The 16,718-nt window shown below is 53.0% G+C and overlaps 1 protein-coding gene across 1 annotated transcript in view; it reads right to left on the bottom strand.

The window, feature by feature from the left end:
* Positions 1–10,639, bottom strand: part of AP3B2 (adaptor related protein complex 3 subunit beta 2) — a 63,920-nt gene extending 53,281 nt beyond the window's left edge. Inside the window, exon 1 of the mRNA XM_084641708.1 lies at positions 10,426–10,639. Coding sequence (XP_084497834.1) covers positions 10,426–10,538 — 113 coding nt within the window. The 5' untranslated portion in view covers positions 10,539–10,639. The remainder of the gene's footprint in view (positions 1–10,425) is intronic.
* Positions 10,640–16,718: the final 6,079 nt, after the last annotated feature.

The raw sequence follows: 16,718 nt of genomic DNA, 5'->3' as shown, positions 1-16,718 counted from the left end.
CTGTGCATGATCGCCCTCCCAGCCGGGCTTTACCCCCTTGTTTGTGTCTGTAGCTCTGTTTGCATTCCAGGAGAGCCCGTAGTGCCCCGTTGTGCTGGGCTTGTTACAGACACACGTATTAAGAGGCAGTGGCTGCCCCTGTGTTTACAATATAACTAAGACACAGAAAGCAACACTAGCCCTATTTTATGGATGGGGGGCTGAGGGATTTGCCCCGGTCACACCGGGAGTCTATGGCAGAGTCAGGCCCAGAACCTAACTCCCGAATCCCAGCACAGCAACTCAACCAGAAGCCCACCCTCCCCCTGCCAGGCAATTCCTGTGCCTCCCTTCCCCCAGCCCAGAATTTTGCACTAAGGTGCTAAATTCCAAACGTGGATGGCTGTTCAGACCGGATTGTGATCTCACACCAGGTTTACCCTGGGGCAGCAGCACTGGCTTCCGTGGGGTTCCTCCTGGCTTACCCAGGGCACTCGACAGGAGGAGCAGGCCCAAAGTGCTTCACTGAAGCTGGAGCCCCATGGACGGCCGAGCTCCTTCCCAGGCTGCCATGTCTGCGCTGTACACACAGCGCCACAGCAAGTGCTGCTGAGCCAGGGCCAGGCCAACTCATCCAGACTCCTTCTTAGCCCACAGGGCCATTGAGTGCGGGGGACCCAAGCTGTCCTGACACCAGGGTAGATGGCGCTCCCAGTACCTCTGGGCTGGTATCAGAACGTCTCCAGTGAAATCCAACCTGCCTTCGGGTTCACGTTACTCACAGAGAGCAGGGAAGGAAAAGTTCAGAGACGGCGTCAGAAGGGGAAACTGTGGAAAGAGGAGCCAAATTCTGGTGACAGCTGTCAGCTTGACAGTGTTGGAGAAGGAAATCCTCAGGGGAGGTACTGCCCCCCTTCCCCCCCCCCTTCTGTAGGGAGCCCGCTAGTAGGGGCGAGATGGGCACTCAGTCTCCATGGCCAGGCTAGTCCTTGGTCCCCATCAGGGCTGCCAGCAAGCAGCCCCTCGACTCAGGTGCCAATCATGGGGGTGGTTGGTGCGGGGAATACTCACCCTGGTAGTTCCTGGGCCCGACCCTGTAAGTGGAATCCCCACTGGAGTCAATGCAGGGGTGACACTGGGAGCATTTACAAGCTCACCCTGAGCCCATGGCTAGTTTGGCTCCCGTCTCTGAGCAGTGAGGATTCCCGCAGATCCCCGTAGCCCAGCCCCTGTAGAACGGGCTGATCGATAGCATTGCTGGACAGCGGGGAACTGCGTAGATCCCCAGCATTGCTCTGCACAAAGGTTAATCCTGGGCCTGCACTAAGTGGCTGCAGCTATCCTGCTGTAAGGCTAATGGGCAGATGACACTTTAGCCCCCCATACCCCTCTGGAGCGTTACTGGGATCTTTGCTATTCTCCCCCCTAAAAGGGTGCGTGTAGGGGGTCTCTCTGCCATTCCACCTACCCCACAGCTTCCAGGGGTCCCCTGCCTCATGAATAGCTCCCATCCCTGCCCTACTGATCAAGCCCCTGGTGCAGCAGCAGTGTGAAAGTGACAGGATTCTTGTGTGGAGCTGTTTGGGAACGGGGGCAGGACTGCAGTAGCAGGGGGCTGCAGGTCAGGATTGAGGGGCACTGGCAGAGCTGACTGGAAGCTGGCCCAGCTCCTACCTGCACCGTGCCAGGCTCTCCCCACGCTCCCAGCCCTTACATTTACCCTGAAGTTTATCTCAGAGCCCTGGGCAGGGCAAGCTCCTGTTTGGGAGAAGGGCCTGGAACATGCAGAGTCTCCATTCCCTGCTTTCCCAACGATACTGGGGATCCGGTGTCCTCCTGGGGCTGGGGCACCTGTTAGAAGACGTGCAGGATTTGGGAATAAGACTCAGTGGGAGCGGGAGGCCGTGACTGTTTCAGGGAGAGCCCCATGTTCCCAGCTGAGCCTCAGCTCAACTGTGATGGTGGATGGCCAAGGTGCGGGCCTGGGGCCTAAAACATCCACGTGACAGAGGCCCACCAATCATCTCCCCTCCAGACCTGGAAGTGATGCTGGCTGGGTTGCCTTGCCACAGTCCCAGTGCAGGGGGCGCTGGAGAGCACTCAGCCCTAGATCTGATGGGCAGCGGAGATGAGTGAGCAGGGGGGCACCATACCCCCAATAGGGCTCAGGCAGGCATGGGGCAGAGCACAGTCCACACTGTACCTACCCCTCTGCTGTGGGCAGCCTGGCAACGTGGCTCATTTACAGCCCCAGCAGCTCTGCACAGACCCTGGTGGCGTCAGCCCGGAGGGGCTGTCCCAGACCCCTCATGCTGGGGTTCCCTCGTTATTCCCACCCCCTGCCATGGTTGCAGGCCTGTGGCCATAGCAAGAAGACTCAGGCATCAGTTTTGGGTTCATAGGCCTCGCCCGGCTGGACCATCACCGGGAGTGTCTGACTCCCACAGAGCCATTCAAAATAGTCTGCCCAAGCGAGCATGCCCAGCGGGCATGGTACAGTCAGTGAGAGTGTGGGGGCACAAAGCCCACCACAGGGAGCCCAGCAGGTCAGGCTCGGAGCAGTTCCCTGTGGGACCTGTGTGAAACAGGCCTGGGGACCACAAGAGGCACCAATCTACACCCTGCTTGGCAGCCTCTGGGGCTCCAATTACCCCTCTCCTCGCTCAGACCGAGGCCTATTGGTGGGTGCGGTGGGCAGGAGCTCGCCAGTCGCTGCCCAGCTGTGCAGGCTCTGAGGATCCATCATTTCAGCCTCCCCAGTGCCAGTCCCTCTAACCCCTTCCACCTGCGTTGAGACTCCCATGGGAACGGGCAAAAGCCTTCTGAAGCCCCAAAACCTTGCATAGAGCCCTGGACATTGGTCTGGTCCCCGCCTGCAAGTCTAGAAAGCTGGCAGAGGAGAAGCCTGGGCAGAACTCAGCTGTGCTCCATGGTACGTGGGGGAAGGAGCCATCCCCAGCCTGCTCAGAGGATGGCAACTGACTCCTTGAAGTACACCGGGGCTGAGTGGGGCTGGGACCCAGCAGCCTGCCCCAGATGTAGCTGCCAGATGCCCTTCAAGGACAGCCCTACGTACAGTGCGTAGGAGTGGTCTAACTGGGAGAGAAAGGCATGGATGCTTTCCCTCACCAGACACACACACGACCCAGCTGTGTGATTCAAATGCTGGAGCGATGCAGCCCCAGCCCTGAGTCCTCCCCACACCCACCTTCTCCAGCAGAACAGCCAGCCAGCATGTAAAATCCAAACGCAGCAGAGCCTTGCACATGCGGGAGGCAAAGGTAGCAGGAAGCTCTGGTGGGAGCATGATAACTAGCAGGCAGCCAGGATCCTGCTTCTCCAACCCTCTCTATCCCCTTTCATCTCAGGGGATTCCAATAAGCTGCTATACACAGAGATTGTTTTACCCACCACTGAAATGCAGCCACCTCTGGGGTAGAATGCAGCTGCTGTTATAAAGCACACAGCTACTCTGCACAACAGTTTAGGACCGGAAGTGAAGAACACCACTATGTACAGCTGGGACTGTAGGGGGAGTTAGCAGCTGTAGGACATAGCAAAGAGTGGCACAGGAACATGAGTGGGCAGGATCTCGGTTTTACGTCTCATCCAAGAATTGGCACCTCCAGCAGCAAGGCGCCTTCCAGCTATTAGCATCAGCGTTGTGCTGCTGGGGAAACAGCACCTCCTGCTGAATCCTCAGCACCATCTCTGTCCCAACCGGTACTGGCAGAGTGCTGCTGTCCAGCCATTTCACACCGTCTGGCTGCAGGCAGGCAGACAGGCAGCTGCTGACAGGTGGCAGGCGAGTGGTGGGTCAGCAACGTCCCCGCAGGGGGTTACACCCCTCAGAGAGGAAGGAATCGGGCAGATGGGGCAGTCCCTGCAGTCCCACCCCAGCACCAGGCTGCAGCAGTATCAGGAACTCAGCTTCCATCTGAGCAGGCGTCTGTCAGGAAGTCAAATCTGCGCCTACACCACTGGGGCTGCGGTCAGGAGTGAGCTGTCCAATGTACCGGAGCAGTTCCCTCCAGCAGGGCTGGGGAGGACCGATGGATCCATGCCCAGGGATGGGAGAAAGCCGATCCTAGTAGGGCGCTCTTCCCACTGAAGAGATCAGGGCAATCAGAGGGAGGCACATGAGTTCATTCAGGCCAGGTGCCAGCCTGTAGCAATCCCCAGCAATGCTAAGGAACCTGGGCCAGTTACCCTGCACACACCAAACCTGTCCTCTGCTCTCCACACCAGTCTCCCATAGAGAACAGAGTCAAGTTCCAGGTCTCAATCCTGATCTTCAGAGCGCTCAATGGCCTGGAACCAGCATATCTAAAAGACCCTCTAATGCTCCAGGGCAAAGATTGTGATCAACATCTCTGGCACCATGGAGCTCTCTCCAATAACTCTGTGCAAGAGACAGAGCTTCTCAGGGGGCCAGTACCAGATCGCGGACCGACCTCCCCCAGGAACCAAGGGCCATCCCAAACATACCACTCGCACTCCAAGGGCAAAACATAGTTCTGCCTTCTCTAACTCCACACTGAGCAGCACGGACACAAAACCAAAATCCTACCAAAACAAATCAGCTTCACACACAGCCCTCTCCCTGGGGAGAGGATGAGAAAGTACAAACCACGCGTCTGGCTGTTTAATGCTCGACTGGAAGGTGCTCAGATACCACGGTGATGAGATAGTGTAAGAACCCACCTGGATTGCAAGCAGGGAAAAGAAAAATGCGAAGAAAAATGGGGTTTGCCATGGAAAGGAGAGAATCCCACCTGCTGAATCTTAACATATGGAACCTTGACACCTGGTTCTCCGATGGGGATTCCCATCCACACTCTGCCCCTAATCAATGGCACCTCACTTATAAACGGCAACATACCCCCAGCCCATGGTGAGCTGCCTGCCTGCCTGATGAGAAGGTTTGTCAGATGCTAACGCTGAGTCAGTGCTGATGGCATCCAAGCTATCAGGAGCGAGCCACCGAGCGTTAGAAGCAGCCAGACCAGCTGAGCTAAGGCAAGGTGAGCAGAGGAGCAGGGAGCAGCCTCCTCCCTGAGGATTTGGGACATGTAACTCATGGAGATTGTTGGCCTCCAAAAGGCCAGAGATGGACCCTTGGGTACTTCCCGTTACTTATTCTAGGGAGCATGATAAACAGCAGAAGCACTGCTCTCCCTCCAGTGAGAAAACGAACAGCAGATGGCAAGACTGCCACCTTCTCAGTTACAAGCGGTGCTGGCTGTATCAAATCAGACACATTCCCAAACAAAAGGCCTCTCCCAGTTAACTCTGCCCCAGTACTGCCACCCGCTGCCCTGAGACAAACATCCCCCTTCGGCATTAGCAGTGAGCCGCATTCACCCATTCCCCTTCCATACTGGGGTATGCACCACACACCCACTGCACAGGCTGCCTGGCATTCTACACAGACCACCTCCTATTGACATGTCTTCTTCCAGTGCCCGGGCAGCCTCTCGCCTCCTGCCCTGCATTCAGGCAGACCCCTCTAGCCCCCTTGCCCCCAGCCAGTGGCAGACTGAGGATGGTTCTGTGCATCTGAGTTCCATGCTTTCACCCCAAAGCCCGGGGCTTATATTTAATTCCCTGACAAGGGCATTCAGTCGTGTCGATCCTGGCTCCTCATTCTAACCCAGACATCTCACAGCCCCACCCTTAACTGCAGTGAGCTCTACTGGAGCTCACTGTACTAAACCTAGAGAATATACTCCAAAATCCTATCACTAACTACTGAAATGCAGCCACCTCTGGAGCAGGACACAGAAGCTGAACATCCCAGGAAAGTTCAGGGCAGTAAGCAAAGAGCACCATCCTGTCCAACTGATCCTGCCGAGGGAACTGAGGGAGGCAGAATGTAAACCCCTCCACTGGAATCTGACAGAATCCAGGGATCAACTCTCCCATCCTAGAACCCACAATTTAAAAACCAGAGGTGCTCCCAGCCTGTCTTTAACAGCTAATTCCAAAAGGGGCACCTCCAGCACCCCTGCCACCTAACTGCAGCACTGACTCATAAGGAAGATTGCTGCCTACTGAGTCACCAGCAAGACCGTAGCTGGCACCCAGATTGTCCCCTCGCAGGTCTCCTGCCCCAGCACAGCCCTAGTCGTCTTCCAAGATCTGACACAACACAATCAGGGATGGTAAAACTCCTGCCGCACCTTTGTGTTGCGGGAAGTGTGATGGCTCAGCACTTTATTTTCATTAATATTTACACACACACACACACATGCTTTTAAGGGCTAGTCTGTCACTCTGGGCTACCAGTAAACAAGGAAATAAAATCAAGATCTTTGTTAAAACAGCACTGGAAAGATCAGAGCTAGCAGCGGGCTAGTGCTGGTGAGTTCGGCTGAGAGTCCGTGGCTCTCATTCCTGGAGGGTTTTTAAGGTGAGCAGCTGTATCTTCAAATTTGGGTAGGGTGAAATCCAGCCCCATGCAGGCGCCCAGTAGTGCCCAGGATTCTATTCCTCTGCACAGGGGAGAAATCCATCTTTACCAAGCCAACTAACAGCACCGTGGGTTGCACTCAGACAGCTGCTACCAACATTTCACTCCGGTTAAAAAAAAAACAACAAACCTATCCTTTAGATCAGCCTGGCACCATTTTAACCATTGGCCTGAGGTAACGTTTTTGAGATGAAGAGAAAATCTCCTTAGCTTTTCATTCTCCCGACTCATGGTGAAGAACAGATAGGAAGGATGGCCCAGTAGTTATGGCGCCAGCCTGGAACCTACATTCAATTCCCGGCTCCACACAGGCTTCCTGAGTGTCCAAGACGAGTCCCAGATCCTCAAAGGGATTTAGAAGCCTCACTCCCACTGAAGTTCATTTGGGCCTTAGTCTCTCTGGGCCGCAGGATAACAGCTCTTCCCTCCCTCACAGGGACGTGGTGAGACTAACTATATCCAGGCCTGTGAGGTTCTCTGATCCTAAGGAATGGGGGCCATACAAATACCCAAGAGAGTGCTGATTTTGTGCCTGGGCTAGTAAACATTTGCAGTGTTTTCCAAGGCTGCCATACATTATTAATGGCAAAGGATTTTTCACATCTCGTTTGCCTCCCATCACTTCTTCTATGTGTTATGTCTGGGTTTCACTGAGAGGTCCCAATCCTACTGTAGTACATAGGAATAAGGCAGTGTCCCTTTAATTAGTTTGTGAGCCCTCTAGTAGCCTGCTCCATGTTCTAGGTTTAAGAAGCCAACAAGCACCCGTCAGAGCAGCAGGGTATGTGTAGCTAGGCCGGGCATGTCTGTGTAGACTTAGTAACATGGTTGGTTTAGACCCAGCTGTGACTCTCAAAAAGAAAAGGAGGACTTGTGGCACCTTAGAGACTAACAAATTTATTTGAGCATGAGCTTTTGTGAGCTACAGCTCACTTCATTGGATGCATTCAGTGGAAAACTGGGACTCTGTGGTTCCTACAACAACATGCACAATCAGATCTGCCTGGGGAGACCCTGGTGTCCGTTCAGAGCCCAGTAGCCATGCAGGGGTCTGCACGGATGGATCCAAAGGCAGGACTACAGCCTGAGCTAATTTCACTTCCTGGTTCTAACGCTTAGCCATGGGCTGTGCTGTTTGAGTTCCCAACACTGCCCGGGAAGGTTTGAGTAATAAACAAGCAAACAGCTGTTTAGAAAGTCTCTGACCATGCTTCTCTAGTCATTGGTGTTGGGATTTGTAAACCCCTTTAACTAAAGGGATCCTTTGGCTGCTGGGGATGAGACATCCACTCACCCGCTCCAAGAGAAAGTACTTCATGACACCGTATGGGCTCTATTGCTCTCTCACTCACACCAATTTGACATCAGTGTAAATGTGCCCCTGACTTTAATGGAGCTCCTCCCAATTTACACCAACATATAAGGGAGAAGGGTAGGGGCCCAAACATCCATGATCACATTCCCTGCAGTTTGCTAGTCACAGCAGGACCCAGGTCCTCAGAACTTGTATTTCTGCACACATATGATCATCTTCCCTCCAACGGGTGTTACCTTAGAGGCCTCTGCAGCTTTCTGCAATCTGCATCTAGGTCATACTGTGGCTTTAAGCATAGGCGACAACCCTGTGGGTGCTCTGGGGCTGGAGCATCCATGGGGAAAAATCAGTGGGTGCAGCCAAGCTCCACTCATCCCCCGCCCCACCTCCTCCTCCCCACCCAAGCATGCCACGTCCCCACTCCTTTGCCTTCCTCCCAGCGCTTCCCCCCGGCAGACACCAAACAGCTGTTTAGCAGCATGCTGGGAGGGAGGGGGTGCGCTCAGGGGAGGGAAGCAGGGAAGAGGCAGGGGCGGCGCGGGGATTTGGGGAAGGGGTTGGAATAGGGGCAGGGAGGGCGTGGAGTTGGGGTGGGGACTTTGGGGAAGGGGTTGGAATGGGGGCGGGGCAGAGTGGGAAGAGGCAGGGCCACGTGGAAGGGGTGGAATGGGGGCAGGGCTGGGAGCAGAGGCAGGGGGTCAAGCACTCAGGGGAAAACGGGGAAGTCGGCGCCTATGGCTTTAAGGCCCAGTGTACAGTGGGAATCCCAGTAGGAATTCTGGCTGATTCAGCCCTTGATGCAGTACGTAAGAATACCTCTCCTTTGGCAAGCCAGATTTCTATCACAATCCTTCTTTGTCCCATTGGCACCTTCCCCTCTTCCCCAGGCAGACAGCCAGATTCCAGTCTTAGCCATAGCAGCAGAAATCCAATCCCTCCAAGGAAGCCAGTGGAGTTAATCCAGATTTACAGTGAGATGAGACTCAGGCCTCTAGTCTTTTCTCATGGGGTCATTTCAAACGGTTTCACTGGATCCCTATACAGATCCAGTACACAGGAAATGGCCCCCGGAGCCACTAACAGTATAACATACTCAGTAACAACCCTATCTATAGGAATTCTAGATTTGAGATGATGCCTCAGATATGGACAGCAATTTACAAACAGCCTTTGCTTGCCAACGTTGCTTTCCTAGGGATGTGCCATTGCAAAGCACTATGATAAAGGCCTGTATGTGCTGCAATGACTAGACACAAGAAGGGGAGGTAAGGGTATCCTGACACCTGAAGGTTTTAATTTCATTCCTTGTTCAGAGTAGTGTTTCCAGTTTGCTTCTTAGCACAGATTGTTCTTACCTTCTAACCCTAGCTATAGGCAGCCTCATGAGTCCCCATTTGTGGGAATGAATAGATTGCACGGGAACGTCTAACATAGTTGGGGTGAAATCCTGGCCCCACTGCAGTCAATGGCAGTTTTGCCTTTGACTTCTGTGTGGCCCAGACTTCCCCCTAGGAGTTTAAAGATATGTCACATAAACTAGATTTGCAATAAAGCCTTGCAATTTCTCTCCGTCTCATGAGATATTGGTGGTCTCCAGTTACAGCGACACACAAGCAGGCATACCATATGCATGGTTCTTTTGTGGATTTCCTAGAAAAAACTCAGCTTGCAGAGAGAATTCATTTCTAAAGGTGAGTGTCTTCCCACCAACGCCCAGCAGTGTATTTTATCATCTCATCATGCTCCCAGCAGCACACAGGGGGCCCTGACTGTGTCCTTGCAAAACACTGCAAAGTGCACTTTGGGTTGGTGAAAAACCATGAAATATGCTTATGGCTTAACACAGTTTCAGATCAGGGGCTGGAAGGGTTCTCCTTTAATTTAAGACTTGGCCAGTGAATTCAGCTCCCTGGGGCTTAAATATGCCACGCAAAAACCAGGGCAGCAAAGATGGGATGTTTGGCCTTTGTAAGAGAAATACAGCAATCTGTTCAGAGGGCTCTAGGAATCCAGCTTCCACCTGCGTGTGGATGTCACATACAGCCCAAAGATTTGCTGCTGCTGCGTGTCTGCAGGGCTAGATTTATAGAGTCGCTGTGCGTCTCTAGTGCACAGGGTACAGGGGAAATCTGAGCCAGAAACATGAGTGTCTCCCTGCCCCCAGCATCCCCCCAGGAGCCCTTCTGCTGTAGGTTTAGCCACAAAGCGTCTCAGACAAACATCATCTGGTAGCTGAGAACAAACAAACCCCAGGTGCGATCACACGCTTAGCTGGGAATCTTTTAAAATTTATTTTTAATTCTCACCCTGCTCTTAGCCTTCAGCCAAAGCCTCCCTGAAATCAGCCACCCCACCCCAGGGGCTAGAGACAATCCAGGCGTCCCCGTTTTACCCCAGTCCCCTCCGAGGGAAGCTATAGGCCCCTGCCACTGCAATGGCCTCCCCCACAGGCCCCTCCTGGCTGGTGCTTTTCTCAGCGCCAACAAATGCTGCCCCAAATGGGAGGTGTGCGTGTGTGTGTGTGTGGGGGGGGGGGGCACAAGGGAAAATGCATCCAATAGCTCATGCCCTGGGAATCAGGGCAGAGGCTGACCCGAGCTGGCCCTTCTAGGCCCCCGCAGCCTGGGCACCGGCACCCTCCCAGACCCTGCTCAGTTACCGTTTGTAATCCGAGGAGAAGATGCCGCCGCTGGCCGGATCGTGGCCATACTCCGGCTCCCCCAGGCTGGAGGAGCCCCCTTTCTCCTCGCTGTAGGCTGGGCTGGCCGACATGGCTGGGAGCAGGGGATTCGACCAGGGGAAGGCGATGCTGAGCCTCTTAAAGCCACACACGCCTGTAAATCAGGGATGCTCTGGTCGGGTTGCAGCAGGGCTGGATGCTGCAGCTGATGTCAGCATCATGTGGCCGCAGCTTACGTAGGCTGGGAAACCCCAACCCCCACCCGGCCGGGAGAGGCAGGGTAGGAAGGGGGAGCCTCCTCTTAAAGAGGCAGGAGGTGGCTGGCGCTGGACTGCTGTCCAGCACAGGATGGAGGATGCCGGGGTGGGGCTGATGGGGCAAAGGGACTCAGGGCAGGGGGCTATAGAAAGGCTCCAGGGGGAGATGCAGGATCAGAGCCATCCTCACCCCCTGGAGGGACCCAGTGTCTTTGGAAGGGGGCAGATCAGAGGATCAGGCTAGGCCCTTTTCCGATACATGGGCAGGGCACAAGTTTTCCAGCCAAGTTTCTTTTCCCAGTTAAAAATGGGGCTTTTGCCCCAATCTGACAGTCCCCAGGGTGTGTGTGCATACCCCACCCTGTCTGATGCCTGGGTGACAAACTAGGGAGTCCCGTTTTCAGCCATTTCCCACAGGAAGGTTCTTGATTTTTGGCCCCCCAAACCTGAAAACTTCTCCTTTGGGGTTGAAGGGTGTTTGACAAAACACCTAACTTTTCTGTGGGGGGGGGGGGGAGGGAGAGAGATCATTTTCCAACACACCTTGTATAAAAACCTGAGTGCCAAAAATGCATGTTCACTAGTTATGGGAAATAAAACAGTGGCCAGAAAAATGGCCAAGGGTTACAAAGGCAAATAGATGTCTAAAAATCAAACCACATGAACATAGTTGAGGAGAACAGGAGAGGAAGCCATTCACAGTTTCTATAACCTCCCACCTCTGCCCCTTTCTCCAATTAGGGCCCAGTTTTGCAACCACTTACCCACGAGTAATTTTACTCATGAGTTAGTCCTGTTGGGTCCAATTCTCTCCTCTCGCCAGTTTCATGGCAGTGTAACACCAGTGATTTAAGTGGAGTCACTCCTGCTTTATGTGAGTTGAGAACTGGCCCCAATGAGACGCCTGACATGAGTGACGCGGGTAGGTAGCTGCATGTTTGGACTCTTAGATTTAAGCTTTTGGGGGCAGAAGCCTTGTTTTCATATCCGAAGACAAAGTATTATTTGTCCTTTATTAACAAGCTAGGAGGTAGGAGGTGAGGGAGAGATGTCTAGTGGATACACAACTAAAAAGCAAAAGCAGAAGAAGACAACCAGTGTTAGAGGCGCCCCTTTGCTAGGCAGCATCTGATCCTGGGTTACTACAGGCACACTATACTGTAAGATTATCGTAACAGACACTAATATATTGGACACACTCCAGGGCCCCCTCTGACACGGAGTCCCCGGCCGATGCTCTGGAACTGCTCCCTACGAAGCCAGGCAGGACTCTGGGGAAGTCTTCTTTCTGTGAGCAGACTGTTTGCAGGACACACAGCTCACACAGCTTCCACCTTCCTGGGTCTGACCTCGGAGCATTCAGCATCCTCTGCCCCTCCGTGCGCTTCCCACAGCGAGTCCGCCCAGGCAGGCTCCTGGGGAAGCCAGAGGGTCCTGCACCCCAACTCCACAGTCAGACATGACTCTCAGCCAGCCAGTAAAACAGAAGGTTTATTAGACGACAGGAACATGGTCTAACACAGAGCTTGTAGGTGCAGAGAACAGGACCCCTCAGCTGGGTCCATTTTGGGGGCCAGTGAGCCAGACAGCCCCGTCTGCACTTCACTCCATATCCCCAGCCAGCATCAAACTGAAACTCCCTCCAGCCCCTCCTCCTCTGGGCTTTGTTCCTTTCCCAGGCCAGGAGGTCACCTGATTCCTTTGTTCTCCAACCCCTTTAGCTCTCACCTTGCAGGGGGGGAAGGGCCCTGCCATCAGTTGCCAGGAAACAGGGTGTCGGCCATTCTCTGCGTCCAGACCCCTGCACACACCTGCCCTCTAGGGCTCTGCAAGGATCATACACCCTTATCCCACCACCTAGATACTTAAGAACTGCATAGGGGAAACTGAGGCGCCCCCACACTATTGAGAGGAAACATTAAGAACAGTCCCACTTCGTCAGACCCTCCAACAGCCCTTCCGATGTAGGCAAAACCATGTTAATATGTGGTCATGTAAATAGTGACCGTGGGCCTGTGTTCACTCTCACATGGATGTGAGGCAGGAGTCACTCAGGGAGGCCAGTGGAGAAGGGAGAGGAGACTCAGGCTTGGATCCCCACAGCTCAGCCAGCCGGGGTGTCATTACACTTGCCTAGAGCCACCCCAGCCTAACCCAGCTGCCCTTGAGCGAGGCCTCCGGAGTGACAAGGAAATCTGCCCTGAATCCTTGTTTGAAAAAGTGTACAGCAGGAACCCAGGGCTGAGACTTTCTCACCGATTCACACCCCAGGAAGGCCACAGCGTTAGGACCAGAACACGGAGGACCTTCCTCAATACCTCCTTGGCCGGCCAGCCACTCGTACTAATTGACAATGGCGATCAGTACATCTGTAAGCCCAGAAGCAGGGTGGCAAGCACAGAAGCAGGATAAGAGGGGTGAGACCTACTCCCAATCTCTAGGGTGCTTTGAGGACACCTGGTCATGGGGCTGAAACAGCACCAGCCATCTCCATAGCCCAGTTACCGGAGAGGCCTGGGGATTGTATGTTAATTGGACTTCTTATGCAGGCTAAAGTCTCTGCATTGGTCGCTGCGGCAGCTGGACACAGCGCTCCTCACCTGCAGGGAAGAGCATCAGGCCATAGGCTACCACAAGAGAGGTGCTGATACCAGCATGTCTGTCAGACTAGCGGATGCTTTGCTGATATGGATACAGCCAAATGGGGGCTAGTCAACCCCCCTGGAGGCCTGCCCACCGGCACCTGCTTCCCCTTCCTGACAGCACCAGCATGTGGGGTGAGGGATCCACTGCTTGCGATGTTTAAAAGAGGTGACTTCCTAGGGCTTACTATTGGCTGCAATGATGGGTGTTTGTGCCCCACTCTGCCAAAGGGTCACTGGGAACAGGAGACTGCCTCTGGGCACTGCTGCTGGTGAGGATCACCTCCAGTCACCTCTAACACAGCTCAGCCTGCACCAGCTACAGACAACCATGCCCATAACAGGAGCAGCGCCAGGAGTTCCCAGCTGACTCTCCATACAGAGAAACTCAGCAGCGCCGCTCAGATCTGCAGGATGGTCCGGGCAGGAACACGCAGCTCTTTGGGATACCTGCTTCCCAATTTCTCCATGTAATGAGCCACAGAGAGCTGGGCTCCCCTGCAGTCCAGTCCCTGCAGTGAAGGTTATAACCCAGCCTGGGGCTTGTTCCCATATGCACTGAGGTCAGTGACAAAGCTACTGCCAGATCTGGGCCCTGTAAGGAGCATCTAGAAGCTTTTTCGCTGGGAAAGTGTGCCCTCTAGTGACACACAGCACCCTTAACTCTACCTGTGATAAACACACAAATTCAGTGAGAGTGAGGGCTGCATCAGAACACACCTACCCATGCAAAATCTTCAAAGCAGGGAACTAAATGAAAGGAGGAGTGTCCTACACTCCTTGCTGCTTTCACATGCTTTCACAAAATGGGTCCATAATTCATTCCACACGGCTTTCACTTCTACCTCCAGCAGATTCTGAAAAGCAACATGTTACCCCAACCTCACCAGACACACACCGGAGCACAAATCCTTGACAGAGACCCCAGGTGCTCTTGTATCAACAGATCAGCACATCTGCCTGTCCCACAGTCCATGCACTGGGGGAGTTAGTCTGACTTAACAGTGTTGAGGCTGCTGTGATGGTTTTGTGCTGGAGTGCGAGTGTTTTTCTAGCGCTTGCAAAACGGGACTGAGAAAAGGTGAGTCAATCTAGAGAGAGGCTTCAAAAACGGGTGATTTGGGACCCTTAGTGCTCTTTCTGTATTAGGGATGTAAAATATTAAACAAACAGTTAACCGATAAGTATTAGTCTTACCAATAATATATTGCAGTTAATGTTTAAAAAAGATTGGCAGCAACCCTGACCCTGGACCCCACTGTGGGGGCCAGGTGGCAGCCCCAGACCCTGGACCCTGCCCCCGCCAGGTGGGGTAGATTGTGAACTTGTTAAAGATTAAACGGTTAACCGATATAATTTTAATAGTTTAAACAGGTACCTTTAAAAATGATATTTACATCCGTATTCTGTATCACCCCTGCTTTCACCAAAACACCATGAAAATTTCTAATAGTGCTCAAAGTTCACAGTTTGAGGGTTTGGTGGTTGTGGGGTTTTGTTTTGTTACTTTAAGCAGGTTTTTACAAAATAAAGGGTTAAAGCTCTTGTTAAACTGACAACTTCTAAAATCACCTGAATCCTGGACTTGCCATCAGCACCTCCAGAATTGCTTATGATTTGTATTGTGGTAGCACCTTGGAGCCAGGGAGCAGGATCCAACAGTGCTAAGAGCTGCACAAACAGAACAAAAACGATGCTCCCATCCCTGCCTCATCTCAGAGTCCTTCCTATCAGCGGTTCTTCTGGTGATTTTGGGACACAGGCAGTGCCTGGAATGCTATGAATAGCTCTTGCCCCATGGGAAAGCCAGAAGTCCCCATTTCCATGGCAGTGGGTGCGAGTCAGGATGCAACCCAATGTGTATCCTGTGTCCATCTATGCACAGCCCCATCCTCAGGGCAGCTCTGGGGAGCCTAGGTCCCTGAGCATTAGCAAACCCTGGAAATCCAGCAAGTGTATGTGACTGTAAGAGGATGAGAGCGGAAGGGTTGCTCAGTCCTCTGTATCCGTGTCACCTGTCAGTCACTGTTGTTTCACTGCACTGCAAGTTTCACAGCTTGTGTGAGTGCCAAGGAGGAGCTGTGCAGCAATGTGAGTTTAGTGGCCAGGACAGGGGAGCTGTGAATGTCACATCTGAGCAATAACCTGTGTTAGTGACAGCCAGTATTGTCTCTCCAGAGGCTGCCTGCAAAGTGAGACGATGCTGCCACCTTGAGGCCCTCATTGACAATGCAACGTTTAATCTCAGTTGACCTTTTGCCTTGACAAAATCATCTGCAATTTTCAAGAGGCTCCATCACCTTCAAAGCCACATTTCTGAGTTACGTTATCCCGGCTGTTGTCCCAAACACGCCCTAGATGAGTGTAACTGAAGGAGATGAGAGAAGGAAATCGTTTTCTCCTTTTCAGTGTGCTAGAACTTTTTGCACAGTCAGTTTTAGTGTTCAGCTAGTCCGCCATTCCCCCTCATTCGTGTGGGCCTTTCACGCAAAGGGTCTCTGATACTGCAGTGACAGGTGCCAGATAAGAACATAGATAGAAAAACATTTAAAAAATAGGAAGAGAACCACAAAGATTGTCTGGGAGGCTCGGGTGGGTGTAGCTCTCGACATGACTTTGAATTCACTTTTTAAAAACTGACTTGGCTTTTAGTTGTCAGGGGCCCTTAAGAGAAGGATGAAGAGTCTGATGCACATTGAGTGTAAGCCTGTTCTTGACACGCCATGAGTCTGCTGTCACTGTGTGTGTGTGCACATGCACATCACTGAGGAACCCTCGGTACCCCCAGCCAGGCCAGGGAGAGAAAGAAGTATCATCTGCAAGAGTCAGCCCAGCCAGAGGAGGGTTTCAGTGTCTCACCACTGATGTATTTTCCCTGTGTTGAGGACTGGGGAGCTGGTTTGTAAAATGGGGACAGTTTAACAGGACTTGGAGGCAGGATCCTAAGACTGACAGAGATGCGCTTGTTAGAGATGAGTGCTCCTGTAACGTTTTCTTCCCCTACCCTTTCCCTCCACTTCCTGTTCTCCTAGGGCAGCTAACTCATCCCTTCCTGCCATCCCCACACACCTTCCTTCACCCCCAGAATGTATAACGGCCTGGTCTACACTAGGAAGTTAGGTTGGTATAACTACATTGCTCAGGGGTATGAAAAATCCACACAACTGAGTGACACAATTACACCAACCTCACCCTGGTGCAGAGAGTGCTAGGTTAATGGGGGAGAATTCTCCAAGCTACTGACTCTTGGGGAGATGGATTACCTGTGCCAATGGGAGAACCCCTCATATCGGTGTAGTTAGCATCCTCACTGAAGCACTGCAGTGTTTCAACTGTAGACAAGGGGGGGCGGGGGGATGATCCCAGAGCAGAT

Source organism: Lepidochelys olivacea, assembly GCF_965140295.1.
Source record: "Lepidochelys olivacea isolate rLepOli2 genome assembly, chromosome: 10".
NCBI classification, from domain to species: Eukaryota; Metazoa; Chordata; order Testudines; family Cheloniidae; genus Lepidochelys; species Lepidochelys olivacea.
The sequence above is the reverse complement of the archived record's forward strand: the minus strand, read 5'-3'. Positions and strand labels throughout refer to the sequence as shown.